The sequence below is a fragment of the Culex quinquefasciatus genome, chromosome 2 (assembly GCF_015732765.1).
Source record: "Culex quinquefasciatus strain JHB chromosome 2, VPISU_Cqui_1.0_pri_paternal, whole genome shotgun sequence".
Lineage (NCBI taxonomy): Eukaryota > Metazoa > Arthropoda > Insecta > Diptera > Culicidae > Culex > Culex quinquefasciatus.
The window spans coordinates 153,297,407-153,314,639 of NC_051862.1; the positions used below are offsets into that span (position 1 = coordinate 153,297,407).

Consider the following 17,233-nt stretch of genomic DNA (forward strand, 5'->3'; position numbering starts at 1 on the left):
TATGGGATAAGGACTACACTGAAAAAAAATGATACACGGTAATTTTTTTTGATGATTTTTAGTTTCAAGTTTTGTCACTAAAACTTGATTTGCAAAAAAACACTATTTTTATTTTTTGATATGTTTTTGCAAAAAATCTTTGACCGAGTTATGATTATTCTAATCAATACTGATTTTTTTTTCAAAAAATCTCAATATTGGTCGCAAAAATGTTTGAACTTCAACTTGATTCAATTTTTTTGAAAATATTGTTTTCGAAAAGATCGGAAAATTTCATGAATGTTTCATATTTTAACATTGTAATTTGGACCATTAGTTGCTGAGATATCGACATTAGAAAATTGTGGTTTATTTGGGTGGGACTTAGAAAACATCAATTTTCCTGTTTTTGAACCTTTGCATGGCAATATCTCAGCAGCTAAGGGTCGTATCAACAAAGCTCAAAAAAGCAAAATATAGAGAAAAAAATTCTCAGCTTTTCAAAAATATTTTTTTCAAAAGTGGGCAAACATGAGCACTAATTTAAAAAAAAAATAATAACTGCTACTATTTTGAAAAAAGTTACACAAAAAAGGCTATAGCTTGAAAACGGTGCACTTTATCAAATTTCACTAAAGTACATTTTGATTGCAAATTTGATTTTACATCGAAAAATTAAGTTGAAAAATTTGTGCGACCAATATTACGATTTCTTGAAAAAAATTGTATTGATTAAAAAAATTCATAACTCGGTCAAAGATTTTTTGCCCATTCTGGAAATTTCTGAAAAGTTGGCATTTTATGGTCTCAAACAAATCAGAAAATAAAAAAAAAAAGTTAAATATAGTGTTTTTTTACAAATCAAGTTTTAGAGACAAAAAGTGTAATTTAAAATCACAATTTTTTTACCGTGTATCATTTATTTCAGTGTAGTCCATATTCATACCTACAACTTTGCCGAAGACACCAAATCGATCAAAAAATTCCTTTAAAAGATACAGATTTCTGAATTTTCACATAACATGTTTGTATTGGCAGCTGCCAAATTTGTATGGAAAATTATATGGACAAACTAATGATGCAAATGGCTTCTTTGGGCATACCGAAGGTACCAAAAAAGTTTCAGTCGGATAAAAAAATACAAAAAAAAATCGAATGACCGCGAAATCTCAGAGAATTGCTCTATTTTTATATTTTAGTGTCATCGTGTTCTTTGGACAATTTTACATGAAAATCAATAAAAATCTCAGAGTAATCCAAACAATGTTCATGAAATAACCGACAACTTTGTGTTTTATAAGTTAAACTGCTCGCTTGTTTTTAACGCATTCAATTGCTATCTTCTGAAAGTAAGCATTCAGCACCCGAAAAAAACTCTATTTAGAACTTAGAATGTGTTTTCGGGAGGCATTTAAGGGATTTAATACATTTTTATCAAATTCTTTTGCAATTTGAAACGACAAGTTGCGAAGTCGTCTGCTGTGTGCTTTAACCAATAACGATAACGATAGATGAAAGTTAACTCCGAGTTTGGTCCAAATCGGTGAAGGTTGAACCTGAAATGAACAGCAGTTTTTTGTAAGTTTACCAACAGGGATTTTTCTTTCATGAATAAAACGCTATAGCCTTTAAAATCGCTTCGCTGTAAGTAAATTTTATTTCTCTTATAAACGAACATAAATGAAAAACATGAAATCAGATGATTTACAACTTTTGAAAACTTGCCCTAAAAATCATACTGCTTTAAATGGTTGAAACTCTTCACTAGATGCGGTACACTAATTCAAATGCCAAAACGGTTGAAACGATAGTAAAATGTTATCTGCTAGCACCTCGCAACGAAAAAAAACTCAATTAAAACAAACATTTGGATGCTCACAACCTCAATCAGAACGCGCGGGAGTGCCTCCTCGCCATGCTCAGTAGATTAGTTGGTTACGGAAGCGCGTCGGCTCGGGAAACTGTCCCAGATACTCCGAATGCTTGATCCCGAAGCTGTACGACGGAACGTGCCCCAGGTTGATCTGTTGGATTTTTTCGGTGTGTGTGTGTGGATTTCGGGGTGCGTTGATGACATTCAATGGCATTAAAGTGCATTTGATGAGAGAAAGAAAATAAATTTTATGAGAATTTTTCGTTTCGTTTCCAGATTTGGTTTGGTTTTTGCAAGCAAATTTGACCGGGAGCAGCTCTTCCTCAGTCCCAGTACGATCTTCGAATGGTGAACGTCAATGGGGGATTCTTCTGGGCCATAAAGGGTGAATGGCGAATCGCGAAGGAAATGGCGGGAACGGAATGGTGCACGTAATAGCCCTTTTGGATGGGAAGTTTTAGGGTGTGTAGGGTGGTTGTGAGTGGGGAAGGGGAAACGCAACAGAAAATGGCGATTTGCGTAGGGGCGTGCGCGTATTTTCAGGAAGAAGCAGATTAGTATATTGCATGGTGGCACATATTTCAAAGGTTTAATTATTAACTCATTTGGATGGACAAACAAATGGTAATGGTAATTCTGTTCACCTGGCCTTATGTTTACCCCTCTACTGTCATTTTTTAGAGTTCATTCTACGAACAATTTTACTTTTCTTGTTCTGCAACATTTTGTTTCGTATATATTTTTATGTTTTTTCAACATGTTAAATTTATATGCAAGCCAAAATTTCTACATTACAAAGCAAAATGCTCCGAAAACTCATTTTTCAGTTGTACATTTGGTTCGCATTCATTCAAAAAATCTAAGATTTATAGAAAATGTTTAGAGTTTTTTAAAAAGATCAAATATACAAAATTTTCATTTCACTTCGGGTAATCGAATCACGAATTTTTTTTCTTGGTCATATTTTTGTTTGCCGAGCTTTAGTATGTATGACCCCTGAACTACTCTGAATTAATTTAGAACTTTCAAATCCAAGATGGCGGCCAATATGGCGGAGGTGAAATACTGAAAAAGTAGTTTATGCAACAAGTTGCAAAAAGAGGTTTTTTTTCAGCATGTATTTTGATGCAAAATGGCTTCATTGGGCATACCGAAGGCACCAAAAAAGTTTCAGTCGGATTAAAAAATACAAAAATCAAAATTGAAGAAAAAAGACCGATTTCGTAGAGAATTGCTCAGAAGTTATAAAAATAGAAAGGAACAGTTTGTTTTGTTTTATTTACCCAGGTTGGCAGCTTATTCAGCTGATTCAACTTGCATAACAGTAAATTTGAGAAAGGAAAAATGTGGCATAGAAAATCATATTTGGGATATCCCTAGTTTAAAAATGTTGCTCACAAAATTTAAACTTTTGAAGGTTTTGTATCTCAGCAACTAGCAGTCCAATCTACACAATTTAAAAAAGAAAATTATAGAAAATTTCACGAGCTCCTTGAAAATACTTTTTTCAAAAGTGCTTTTTCCTACGAAAATATGTTACAAATTAATATTCGATAGTAAATTATTAAATTAAAAAAAATATATTTTATCAACTTATCAGAAAATTATAATTCATGCGCCAAATTTTGCCTCACCTTCACCTCAAGCGCAAAATATGCCATTTTTGTATTTTTTTCCGGTGTACCCTATTATTTCTAAGACCATCTCCCCTGTGAAAATTTTTGCTCGAGTCCGAGCCAATTTGGCTCGAGATCGTTTTGAATGACCACAATTGTATAGAGACACATAAATCGATGCCTCTGTGCTCTCTTGTACTAACTAAATAGGAAAACCAGCAAGCTTAGCACAAAAGAGTACAGAGGCATCGAAATGCTCATAAAAGACGATGTTTTTTAATTGTCCTATTATGGAGTAAATAGGTCTTTCCACAATCTGACTTTATTTACGTTAAAAAAAATTTCTTTATGTTTTTATTTGAATCATTTTAAATAAACACTTTTTTTAGTAAACAAAAACAGCTGTTTCAAATTGCTCAAGGTAACTTTAACTAAATTCAAACGAAAAAGTGATTTTCTAAAAACATTTTGAGTTTAAGATTTAATCACTGAGCCATTCCAAAAAAGGAAAAGTCGTCAAAACTATGGTACTAATCCTTAACCCTTAGAGTACCACGTGAAAGTTTAATATTCAAAAAATCATATCTCGGCCCCAATACAACCAATTTGACTCGTTTTAGAATCGTTGGATCGGCCAATTTCCAGAGAACACGGTGCTCTATGAAGAAATCCGATCCGAGCCCTTTGGCCGGAGATATTCCGGAATTCCGTGGACCAGATCGGGTCCAGGGTAGCCAGGTCATTTTTCTTTCTACAATAATTATCCAAAAAGTTGTAAATAAGTAAACTTTTGTAGTTGTTTATTCATCATAAGTCACAGAAAGGTTATTCCAAAGCCTTGGAGCAATTCTGGATAGGATGGACACTTGGTCAATCACCCGGAACCGGTTCCGGGTTCCCGGTTCAATTTGTAGGTATGGCCAACATACTACTTTTGGCAAAATGGGGCATGCGACATGCCAAAGTTCATGAAATTGTGCCACGAGTCCATATTAGCCCATACAAAGTCAATCTGACTCCATGTGGCCACCCGGAACCGGTTCCAGGTTCCCGGTTCCAATCCGTAGGTATGGCCAATATACTACGTTTGGCGAAATGGGGCATGCGACATGTCAAAGTTCATGAAATTGTGCCACGAGTCTATATTAGCCCATACAAAGTCAATCTGACTCCATGTAGCCACCCGGAACCGGTTCCGGGTTTCCGGTTCCAATCTGTAGGTATGGCCAACATACTACTTTTGGCGAAATGGGGCATGCGACATGTCAAAGTTCATGAAATTGTGCCACGAGTCCATATTAGCCCATACAAAATCAATCTGACTCCATGAGGCCACCCGGAACCGGTTCCAGGTTCCCGGTTCCAATCCGTAGGTATGGCCAACATACTACTTTTGGCGAAATGGGGCAAGTGACATGTCAAAGTTCATGAAATTGTGCCACGAGTCCATATTAGCCCATACAAAGTCAATTTGACTCCATGTGGCCACCCGGAACCGGTTCCGGGTTCCCGGTTCCAATCTGTAGGTATGGCCAACATACTACTTTTGGCGAAATGGGGCATGCGACATGTCAAAGTTCATGAAATTGTGCCACGAGTCCATATTAGCCCATACAAAGTCAATCTGACTCCATGAGGCCACCCGGAACCGGTTCCAGGTTCCCGGTTCCAATCCGTAGGTATGGCCAACATACTACTTTTGGCGAAATGGGGCATGCGACATGTCAAAGTTCATGAAATTGTGCCACGAGTCCATATTAGCCCATACAAAGTCAATCTGACTCCATGAGGCCACCCGGAACCGGTTCCGGGTTCCCGGTTCCAATCTGTAGGTATGGCCAACATACTACTTTTGGCGAAATGGGGCATGTGACATGTCAAAGTTCATGAAATTGTGCCACGAGTCCATATTAGCCTATACAAAGTCAATCTGACTCCATGTGGCCACCCGGAACCGATTCCGGGTTCCCGGTTCCCATCTGCGGGTATGGCCAACCTACTACTTTTGGCGAAATGGGGCAAGCGACTTGTCAAGGTTCATGAAATTGTTCCACGAGTCCATATCAGCCCATACAAAGTCAATCTGACCCTATGTGGCCACCCGGAACCGGTTCCGGGTTTCCGGTTCCAATCCGTAGGTATGGCCAACATACTACTTTTGGCGAAATGGGGCAAGTGACATGTCAAAGTTCATGAAATTGTGCCACGAGTCCATATTAGCCCATACAAAGTCAATTTGACTCCATGTGGCCACCCGGAACCGGTTCCGGGTTCCCGGTTCCAATCTGTAGGTATGGCCAACATACTACTTTTGGCGAAATGGGGCATGTGACATGTCAAAGTTCGGGATTTGAAAGCCCTCGTTCTCATCACTACACACAGGACCAGGGTGACCCGGTAAAGCAGGAGAAGTTGGGTGAGCCGGCGATACAGTTGCACATTGCTAAACACATTGCCCATCTACAAAATGTGACAGATCATTTTTCGACGTATGACGTTACACCTGCAAGTTTAGTAGTGAAAAAGAGGTTCCGCAGAAAAATCAAGATGATGATTTTTTGAAATCCCATCTTTTGTGCGCGAAAGAAGAGAGCCACGGTCCCTTCCGATTTTTTCTCTAGATGAGCGTCAACAAATTTCTTTTGTGATGAATCTTTCATCGCTGGAAACGAATCATACTAAAATTTCATTTATTTTTTGGAGAAACCCTGTTTGGTTCTCTCAAAACAATGTTAGAAAAAAACACATTTTGAATTTTTCTTGAAACTGTGACTCTTGCTAGGACTCTTTGAACCTTTACATAAAAACATATACAATTGTAATGTTATATAAAATGTTACAATTTAGATCACGCCCCCACTTTTGTAGTGTTTACTAACGACGCTCATGAATAACGACGAAGCTGTCAACGACAACGGCACGTAGCCAAGTTGCCGCCAAAAAGATTTCAAACAACAGGAAGCGTGTCAGCGTAAACGATTGCTGCTGTAAATTATAGTTGAAAGGGGTGATTTTGTTGTGATCAAGATTTGTGATGTGGTGCAAGAATGTCCGGAATGGACGACAGTTTTAGCGAGTACGAAGAGGAGGAACAATTGGACGACGAACCTAGAAAGAAGATGGATTGGATCATGAGACGATTTCGGACTTGGACTCAGAATCAGAAAGTCCTCAATCGAAGAACCGGATTGGTTAGTATCATTGAAAATATTGAGCAACATAAACAGCATAAAGTATTGTCGTCACAGCACTAAAATGAAGTTCTAGGTTGCCTGTTCCGGGTGGCCACATGGGGTCAGATTGACTTTGTATAGGCTAATATGGACTCGTGGAACAATTTCATGAACTTTGACATGTCACATGCCCCATTTCGCCAAAAGTAGTATATTGGCCATACCTACAGATTGGAACCGGGAACCCGGAACCGGTTCCGGGTGGCCACATGGAGTCAGATTGACTTTGTATGGGCTAATATGGACTCGTGGAACAATTTCATGAACTTTGACATGCCACATGCCCCATTTCTCCAAAAGTAGTATGTTGGCCATACCTACAGATTGGAACCGGGAACCCGGAACCGGTTCCGGGTGGCCACATGGAGTCAGATTGACTTTGTATGGGCTAATATGGACTCGTGGAACAATTTCATGAACTTTGACATGTCACATGCCCCATTTCGCCAAAAGTAGTATATTGGCCATACCTGCAGATTGGAACCGGGAACCCGGAACCGGTTCCGGGTGGCCACATGGAGTCAGATTGACTTTGTAAGGGCTAAAATGGACTCGTGGAACAATTTCATGAACTTTGACATGTCACATGCCCCATTTCTCCAAAAGTAGTATATTGGCCATACCTACGGATTGGAACCGGGAACCCGGAACCGGTTCCGGGTGGCTACATGGAGTCAGATTGACTTTGTATGGGCTAATATAGACTCGTGGAACAATTTCATGAACTTTGACATGTCGCATGCCCCATTTCGCCAAACGTAGTATATTGGCCATACCTGCAGATTGGAACCGGGAACCCGGAACCGGTTCCGGGTGGCCACATGGAGTCAGATTGACTTTGTATGGGCTAATTTAGACTCGTGGCACAATTTCATGAACTTTGACATGTCGCATGCCCCATTTCGCCAAACGTAGTATATTGGCCATACCTACGGATTGGAACCGGGAACCTGGAACCGGTTCCGGGTGGCCTCATGGAGTCAGATTGACTTTGTATGGGCTAATATGGACTCGTGGCACAATTTCATGAACTTTGGCATGTCGCATGCCCCATTTTGCCAAAAGTAGTATGTTGGCCATACCTACAAATTGAACCGGGAACCCGGAACCGGTTCCGGGTGATTGACCAAGTGTCCATCCTATCCAGAATTGCTCCAAGGCTTTGGAATAACCTTTCTGTGACTTATGATGAATAAACAACTACAAAAGTTTACTTATTTACAACTTTTTGGATAATTATTGTAGAAAGAAAAATGACCTGGCTACCCTGGACCCGATCTGGTCCACGGAATTCCGGAATATCTCCGGCCAAAGGGCTCGGATCGGATTTCTTCATAGAGCACCGTGTTCTCTGGAAGTTGGCCGATCCAACGATTCTAAAACGAGTCAAATTGGTTGTATTGGGGCCGAGATATGATTTTTTGAATATTAAACTTTCACGTGGTACTCTAAGGGTTAAATATTCATTTCGGGTGTCAGGAACATTGTGTTCATATGAATCCTTTTAAAATGGATTTTTTTTTCTGCGAAAATCCAAAATTCCCATTTGTTTGTCCATCCGCTCGTCCCGTCCCGCTCTATCCCAGAATAAAACCGCCGCTTACCTTCTCCGGGTGGTGCGCCGCCGGGCCCGGCTTCATCGCCTCGTCCGTCGGCACCTTGAAGCGGGTCGCCATCGAGAACATCGGCGCCTTCTTCACCAGCGGATCGATCTTGGCGTCGTAATGGCCAGGCCCGGGAAAGGTGATACACTGGGGCAGCCGCGACTTGGCCCGGCCGGTGATTGTGTAGGCGGGGGCGGATCGGATGGGGCCCTCCTTGCTTGTTCCGAGCACGTCCGGGATGTGGTACTCGTTCGGAGCTGTTGGTGGGTGGGAAGAAGGGGTTTGGGCGGGGTTTGGACTTTTTGGTCTTGCGTTTTGACGTTGGGGGTATGAATTTGGTTTGAAATGAGGTGGCTGGAGATTCTTTTTTTTTGTACAATTCATGAACATTCCACATGATTGAGAACTAGATATTGGTGGTGCTGATTTTGAGATACTCGGGACTTACCTTAAGATTACTTACAAGTTTCGCTGCTTTCGGGACATGCAAACTACACAAACTAACCAGTTACTACTTTATAAAAAATGTGGTGGAACTTTAAGAACAGTTCAAAGTAAAAAGCAATTCAAAGCTACATCTAGCAAGCTATCAAACATTTAACAAACTTTTTCTCAAAAAAAACAAAAATAAAACAAAAAATCATAAAACGTGAGATGCCGAAACTCAAGACACTTTAAGCGCGGAAATGTCCCGTGCAAACCATGCGGTGCTGGTGTTCCACGTTCTGCAGCGACTTGACGCCGGCGATGCAGTTCGGCACGAGGTTCTCGTTCGTGACGGCATTCGTCGACCCGTCGGACGACGACACCACCACACCGGTCACGTGCTCCTCCCGCACCGACTTCCGCTCCCGGGTCATCTTGACCGAGCCGCTGCTGGTTGTGGTCGTGGTAGTCTTGGTCACCGTACCTCCAGATCCGTCACTCTGGACCTGAACCTGCGTCTGGGACTGCTGCTGTTGCTGGGCGGCAGAACTACTCTGTTGTCGTTGTTGGGTTACCGCGCTGTACCCGGCTCCGTTGACCGTCGCCACGGCGGTCGTCGTGGTGCTGCTGCTGCTGGTTGCGGATTGATGGTTGGTATCACCTGCCCCGTTCACGATGGCCATTGAGGACGGCTCTGCCATGAGGTGCGCGTTTTGTGCGAGAATGTGAAGTTGGTGGTCGTGTGCAAGGTTTGATGAACAGCGAGCAAAACATAAGGTATGAGGTTTGTTGAAAGAAAGATATTGAAAAAAATTGTGGTGAGAAATTGTTCCGCTTTGAGGGTTTCGCGGCATGCTCTAGGAAGTGTCCGTTTTTTTGGGTACGGAGGCAAATAAAGACGTAATGTTTACCTGGGATGTCACTGAGCCTTTCGGAAGTTACCTTCACACCGAACGTGAACGCCGGCGAAACGTCGACCTTGAACTTCTCTGGTTGGTAGGCTGAGGGAGCTGTGGGAAGGAATTGGGATTCGGATTAGTATGGTATTAAACATGGCAAGAGCTGAACCGTCTACATTCTATTATAGTGTCGATTTTTGGAAAAGTCAGAAAAAACCTGGAATGGTCAGGGGTTTTATGCTGGGTCAAGAAATGTTGATGACCTTAAAACAGCGATTCTCAACCTTCTTCTAGGCTGGTACCCCCTGCCATGTAAATCAAGTAGGCCCTGTACCCCCGCTGGGAATCGCTGCCTTAAAACTAAACCTATAAAATTATATGTAATTCTTTTTGGAAATTCGTTCTTGATGAAGTTTTTGAATGTTGTATCCGCTAAACTTTTTTAAAATTAGATATTTTTTTTAAATGTTGGTTAGAATTTTATTTTTGTTATTGATTGGGTAAGATAAAATAAATTCATAAACCTTATGGAAATTTCATAATTAATGCTATGTCTGATAGGTTTATACTTTACTAAAAAAGTGGTCTCTTTTTTGCAGACTAAACTGTAAACAAACTTTTATTAATGAAAATCTTTGAGGCAAGGTGAAAAAAAATATCGATAATGAACTTCTTTTAAAGCTCCCTTGTCTTGTCACCACGAAACCCTGAAATGGATTTCAAATTAATAAGTTGAATAAGCTATAATGTTTGCAAGGTTTTCCTATGACCTAAAAGCCGTATTGTGTCATTGGGTGGTCCTTATTATTTTGAATTCCCAAAAACCATATTTTTTAATTTTCGAAATATTAGGAGACATAAAAGACATCTTTTGAGCTATTCGTAAAGGAATCCGATCATAATATTGACTTTTTTGACAGTAGTGGCAGTATAGGAGTCCATTTGGCAAAACCACACCGACACTGTAAGAAAGGTAAATATTATGGTAATTATTACTAGACGAATAGAGTAATAACTGCAGAAAATTTGCCATGTTTGAAAAATTGTGATTTTCATTAAAAAAAATCTAACCAAAAACATGACATTTAATAATTTTTGTTGTAAAATTCAATTCGCAATCAAAAAATACTGCGCCGTTTTCAATTTATACCCTCTTGAAGATTGTTTTTGAAATAAATATGTTTTTTTTCCGAAAAAAACCCTTTGTGAAAAAATATCAGAAAGATATTTCAGGAAGTTCCTACAAAGTTTCTTAAGAAACATGGAATATTTGTTTCTCAATTCTGATATTTAAAATAAGAAATAACAAAATAAAGGGTTTCAATTTGTCCAGCAAATTTATAGAAACCATTTCTTATTGAAGAAAAACGTAAAAAAACAGTTATGAACTAATTTTTCAAATTGAAAAAATTCCTGCTCTTTTTTCTCAAAATCAATCTTTAAGTAGCTAGACCTAAAAAAGCACTACATATTTGATTACAATTTTCATCAAAAATGTTATGTAATATCTTTGTGTGGTGAGATTTTGAACACAGCCATTAAACACACTTTTTTATTTTAAATCAGTACATCACCAGCAATTTTTTGCCATGAGCAATTATCACCAGCAATTTTTTGCCATGAGCAATTATCTACAAAACATCAATTTCAGAAAATCCGTATTTTTTAATTTTTTGATTTTATTTGATATGTTTTAGGGGACAAAATCCCACAAATTTTTAAGTAATAGAAAAGTACAGCCAAAAATTTTGACGCTGGGTTATGATGATTTGAAAAAGGCGTTTTGTGGAAAAAATAGAAATTTTACCCAAAACATCTTTTTAAACTACCGTTTCTTAATGTAAAATCGAATTTGCAACCGAAAAGTACTGTGCATACATTTGGAATACCGTTTTTTGCTTTAACAAAAAAAAAGTTATTTATATTTTAAAAATGTGCTTATGAGTGACCATCTCTTAAAATGTTTTTTTTTCTTCAAAAGTTTCGAAAATTTTCTAATATTTCGTCTAAGAAGCATTGATGCTTTGACCTCTGATTGCTGAGGTACAGCGGCTTAAAAAAACAAAGTCTCACCCAAACAGCCCCCCATTTTATAATGCCAATATCTCAGCAAAAAATGGTTTAATGAAAAAATCGAAACATTTGTGAACTTTTTTTGATTTTATCGAATAAAATATCTAGAAAATTTTGGAATCAATTAGTTGCAATTCTCATCAATAAAAAAAACTGAAAAAATATTTTTATGCAGATCTAACAAACGGCCTAAATCCATAGAAAATTTAGCAAAAGGCAAATAATTTTAAAATTAAACATAAAATATGTTTTTTACTTCAAATTTTAAATTGGAAAGTTTTTTACTTATTTTTTTTAATGGAAATAAATGTGAAAACAACTGAATACAATTTAAACTAATTTTCCTGCGCTTGAGTAGGTTTGGGAACGTTTAGAAATATTTTGAATATTAGGAAGCTTAGTTTTTGTTTTGCTCAATGCAATCTTTAAATTATTTAAGTTGCGGCTTAACATTTGCTTATGTGTCAATTAAATATTAGTTGGATAAAAGTTATGTCATTGTTCATCTACAATTTACGCTGTTGTTGAAAAAACATTAAAAATATGAGGTTATTTCGTAAGAAACGCTAGATAAAAAGATTTGAAAATTAAAAAAGTTATTTACAGGTTTTAGCTAAATCTATCGCTGGTGTTCGTTTCTTCGAGCAAAAATATTTCTTTCAAATATCACGTTTTTTTCATTGCATTAAACCATAATAAACGATACAGTCATTCCACACATTTCAAACAATTAACAGATCGACTTTTGTTAAAACAATTATAGAAAATCGATAATTGAACATAATGATTTTCTTTTTTTTACATGTGAAAGCTTTTCTTGTGATGTATCGACCGACTGTAAGTTTTTTACGTTTTATATCAAGATACAAAAATTCGGAACACTTTTTTCATATGGATGTAAACAAAATTTGGTTCTCTTCAGGAGTACATATTTTTTACAAAACATTGACATTACACACTGAAACCAATGAAACTCAAGCTTAGTTTTTTTTTAATGGTCTGATAACTGACTTTTTTTGTGAAAATATCATTTAAATTCAGATGTTCCACAATAGTGGGAGTTTTTTTGCTGCCCTGGATAAAATAGTCTTGAAATGCAGATTTTGTTTGTATAAAAAGTACTTCTTTTACTAGTGAAATAGCAAGAGAATATCCAAATATAGAAGGGAAACAGAAAGATGCATTTGGCATGCTATTGACAAATTATCATTAAAGTGTTCAGAGTTTGTGGGTGTTCCAAATATGTGATTTAAAAAAAAACAATATTTTCGATTGTCTGGAGAGGTCAGGAAAAACTCTGGAATTATGTTATTGGGATCTAAAATGACACCATGTTAAATTAGTACATTCACTTACCTGGGGTATCTTTCAGCTTTTCGCCTTTGTGCTTGATTCCAAAGGTGTAGGCAGGAGCGTGGTCTAGCTTTGATTTGTCTGGGTCATAGGCACAAGGGGCTGTATTAGGGAAGAAAACAGAGAGATACTAGTTAGGATCCCCACCGAAACACAACACTACCTCCACCAAGGAAAAAGAAGCTTAAAAATGTACCTGGCCCATCGTTCACCTTCTCGCGGTGCACCTTGATCCCAAACTGGTACGCCGGTCCGTGGTCGAGCATGCACTTCTCCACCTCGTACGCACCGGGCGCCGGCGTAATGTCCACCTTGTCGATGACCGGCCGCACGCCAAACGTGTACGCCGGCGGATGGTCCATCTTGACCGATTCCGTGTTGTACGCACCCGGTGCGGGCGTCAGTTCAATCTTGTCGATGTTTGGCCGCACGCCGAACGTGAACGCGGGGTTGTGGAGCTTTTGCTTCTCCGGCGAGTAGCTTCCGGGGGCGGGGGTCGGTTCGATCTTGTCGATTACGGGTCGCACGCCAAAGGTGTACGCTGGCGTGTTGTCCAGCTTGACCGCTTCGTTGTTGTACGCTCCCGGTCCGGGGATGGTTTCTTTCTTTTCGACGTTGGTTTTGATTCCGAAGCTGTACTCGGGGGTGTGGTCGAGCTTGCACTTTTCGGGGGAGTATGCGCCTGGGGCTGGGGTGTTGTTGACCTTTGCCGTGTTGGTCTTGACGCCGAAGCTGTACGCAGGGGAGTTTTTGTCAACGACCTTGTCGGTATCGTACGCCCCAGGACCCGGGATTGTGTTGGGCTTCTCGAGATTCGGCTTGACTCCAAAGCTGAACGCGGTTCCCTTGTCCACTACATCCGCGTTGTACGCTCCCGGTCCTGGAATGGTGTTGGGCTTGTCGAGGTTATGTTTGCCACCGAAACTGTACGCCGGACTACTGTCTACATTGGCTTTTTCGGGAGAGTATGTTCCGGGCGCTGGGACGTTGTTCGGCTTGGCCAGGTTATGTTTCTCACCGAAACTGTAAGCGGTTCCTTTGTCCATTAGTTCAGCGTTGTACGCACCAGGTCCAGGAACGTTGTTCGGCTTGTCGTGATTGTGTTTACCCCCAAAGCTGTAAGAGTTGCCCTTGTCCATTAATTCAGCGTTATACGCTCCTGGTCCAGGAACGTTGTTCGGCTTGGCAAGGTTATGTTTTTCACCGAAACTGTAAGCAGTTCCTTTGTCTACAACATCAGCGTTGTACGCACCAGGTCCGGGAACGTTGTTCGGCTTGTCGTGATTGTGTTTACCACCAAAGCTATATGCGTTACCCTTGTCCATTAGCTCAGCGTTGTACGCACCTGGTCCAGGAACGTTGTTCGGTTTTGCAAGGTTATGTTTTTCTCCGAAACTATAAGCGGTTCCTTTGTCCATTAGTTCAGCGTTGTATGCACCTGGTCCCGGTACATTGTTCGGCTTGTCGTGGTTGTGTTTGCCTCCAAAGCTATACGCGTTACCCTTGTCCATTGCATCTGCGTTATACGCACCAGGACCAGGAACGTTGTACGGCTTGGCCAAGTTATGTTTACAACCAAAACTGTAAGCGGTGCCTTTGTCTACAACATCAGCGTTGTAAGCGCCTGGTCCAGGCACGTTGTTCGGCTTATCGTGATTGTGCTTTCCCCCAAAGCTGTACGCAGTGCCCTTGTCTGTTACATCCGCATTGTATGCACCTGGTCCCGGAACATTGTTCGGCTTGTCGTGGTTATGTTTACCACCGAAACTGTACGAGGTACCTTTATCTACTACATCCGCATTGTAGGCTCCCGGTCCAGGCACGTTATTGGGCTTGTCGTGGTGATGTTTACCACCAAAGCTGTACGCCGGACAGCTGTCAGTTTTAGCTTTGTCGGAGTCGTACGCTCCAGGTCCCGGTACAGCATTCGGCTTGGCCAAATCAGGCCTCAGTCCGAAGCTGAACCCGTTACCCTTATCTACCACGTCCGCGTTGTACGCCCCTGGACCGGGCACATTGTTTGGCTTTTCGAGGTTATGTTTGCCTCCGAAGCTGTACGCCGGACTGTTACTATCTACTTTGGCTTTTTCGGGAGAATAAGCACCGGGGGCGGGAATCGTGTCCACCCGGTCGATTGTCGGTCGTATTCCGAAGCTATACTTGGGCGCTCCACTGTCCGCCAGTGCCTTCTCCGGGGAGTATGCTCCCGGAGCCGGATTGGTGTTTGGCTTCTGGGCAGCCGTTCGCTGGCCAAAACTGTACGCGGGTTGGTTCGCTAGGTTTACTTTCTCTACTGCGTAAGCCGACGGAGCGGGAGTATTGCTCGGTTTGTCGTGATTGATTCGCATGCCAAATGGAAAGGCGGGTGAGTGATCGAGCCGCCTGGACTTCTCCGGCTCGTACTGACAGGGTGCTGCAAAAGATCGATGTAGCGTGATGAGGATGATGAAATCATAACGTGAGTTGCGTGCGAGGCGCGAAATTTGAACAACTCAAAGGAATGGGGTCAACCAATTGTCTACCGAAACACATGCACTTGTGTTGCTGATCGCTTTCCAAAACTCACCAGGATTCGTGTTTGGCTTGTCGAGGTTGGGCCTGATGCCGAAGCTGTACGACGGGGTGTTGTCCAGCTTGGACTTTTCCGGCTCGTACGCTCCCGGTGCCGGCGTGGTGTTCGGCTTCTCGACGATTGTTTTCAGCCCAAAGGTGAAGGCCGGCTTCCGATCCAGCAGAAGGCTCGACTTTTCCGGCTGGTACGCTCCGGGCGCTACGAGAAAGAGCAGACTTGAGAGTCACAACATTCTTTCAGAATGAAATAGTTCATACCTGGCGTTTCCTCGTGCTTTTCCGGTATCACTTTGAGTCCAAAGCTGTACTTTGGTGATTTGTCTTTTAATACTTTCTCGGGAGAGTAGGTGCCGGGGGCTGAAAGTAAAAGCACGTTTCAGTAAAATCATATTCGAGTAACTTTTCAAGAAACCTCACCTGGCGTTTCGCTGCGAATCTTCACCTCCGGCCTGATTCCGAAGGAAAACTTAGGTGTGCTATCTAAAACTACTTTTTCTGGCTTATAATCACAGGGAGCTAGAATGGCAATGTTTGCATTAATTTAAAGTTAATTTTAAGGGTAAAGGACACGTAAACTACGATACAAAGTGATGGAACTATAATGGGATGATGAATTGGTGAAGATGATTAACTGTTAATGTAATGAAAACCCACTGATACTGAAATTCCACTTAATTTAAAAACATGTTTTTTCTCGTAGAAAAACTTTATTTTTTGACTAACTTAAACTTGTGATTTCTAAAAATTGTTCCTGACACATTTATTCATCAAATTTGGATAAGCACAAGAATTTCTGCAACATTGTGCACTTTTGGGATACAAGTTTGTACAGTTTTTTTAGGATCGTTGAAGAAGTTCAGATATTTATAAATACAAATATGAAACAAAAATTAAGGATTTTCAATATTTTTTTAAATTAGATAGATATGATCCTCAGAAATAGTCATGATCGTGGTATCCTGACCCATGGCGATTTTATTCCAAATTGAGTTAAGAATGCCTTTTTAAACAGCTTCCGATGCCTCACCTTTTGAACTTCACAGATTCTCAAAATTTTATGTCAATCCTGAGATATGCAGGCTTAGTGATTTTTCACGCTAAAAAAAATGAAATTTTCACGGAATTTTCACGAAACGTAAAAAATGCTAAAATAACATATAAAATCTAATGTTTTACAATCGGAAAATTTGTGTAAACTTAATTTTATAAAGCATCCAAACTAAGTGATTTTTCGAGCTGAAAATTTAAAGTTCTCACTTGGACCACCAAATCAAATTATGTGGGATTTTCATGGGACTAAGACAAAATTTAAAATTTTCCAGAAAAGGGCAGATTTGTAAGAATTATTAAAAAAACTGAGTTTTAAATATTTAAAATTTTCTTTGAGAATGCTACGTTTTTCAATTGGATACTATCAAATTCACACTTTAAACCTGTTCGGATGAAATATTTGTAAAATTGGTCATATTTATGCATTGATTTCAGAAAATCTTTGAATTTCACGAGATTTCACGGAAATTGTGGAATTTAATGAATTTCACGCTGTCTGCGGAATCGTGAAAATTCACTAACCTTACCTTTTTTTGTATGCAACGAATCTGTAAAA

General features: G+C 40.1%; 2 protein-coding genes across 3 annotated transcripts in view; both read right to left on the bottom strand.

Annotated features, from left to right (window-relative positions):
- Positions 1 to 2,175: 2,175 nt before the first annotated feature.
- LOC6031733 (outer dense fiber protein 3) lies at positions 2,176 to 8,695 on the bottom strand. The gene is made up of 3 exons (XM_038250850.1): positions 8,683 to 8,695; positions 8,306 to 8,562; positions 2,176 to 2,292 (listed from the first exon to the last, which is right to left on the bottom strand). The coding sequence occupies exons 1-3, from the start codon at positions 8,693 to 8,695 to the stop codon at positions 2,176 to 2,178; spliced, it is 387 nt and encodes a 128-aa protein (XP_038106778.1).
- Positions 8,475 to 17,233, bottom strand: part of LOC6031734 (nucleoporin NSP1) — a 49,748-nt gene continuing 40,989 nt past the window's right edge. The window contains exons 5-13 of one of the 2 annotated variants that reach the window (XM_038252999.1): positions 16,045 to 16,143; positions 15,886 to 15,984; positions 15,623 to 15,826; positions 14,651 to 15,469; positions 13,253 to 14,092; positions 13,060 to 13,158; positions 9,643 to 9,741; positions 8,754 to 9,425; positions 8,475 to 8,562 (exon numbers count right to left, since the gene is read on the bottom strand). In XM_038252999.1, the coding sequence (XP_038108927.1) occupies positions 8,980 to 9,425; positions 9,643 to 9,741; positions 13,060 to 13,158; positions 13,253 to 14,092; positions 14,651 to 15,469; positions 15,623 to 15,826; positions 15,886 to 15,984; positions 16,045 to 16,143 (2,705 nt within the window). In that variant the 3' untranslated portion in view covers positions 8,475 to 8,562; positions 8,754 to 8,979. Of the gene's footprint in view, positions 8,563 to 8,753; positions 9,426 to 9,642; positions 9,742 to 13,059; positions 13,159 to 13,252; positions 15,470 to 15,622; positions 15,827 to 15,885; positions 15,985 to 16,044; positions 16,144 to 17,233 lie in introns of both variants that reach the window. The other variant, XM_038252997.1, reaches the window with a different exon arrangement.

What these genes read in the sequence shown, in the direction of transcription:
- LOC6031733 (XM_038250850.1), bottom strand. An exon ending in CGGCGCACCACCCGGAGAAG is followed by an intron (nt 2,293 to 8,305) that starts GTAAGCGGCGGT and finishes CCCATCCAAAAG; the next exon opens with GGCTATTACGTGCACCATTC.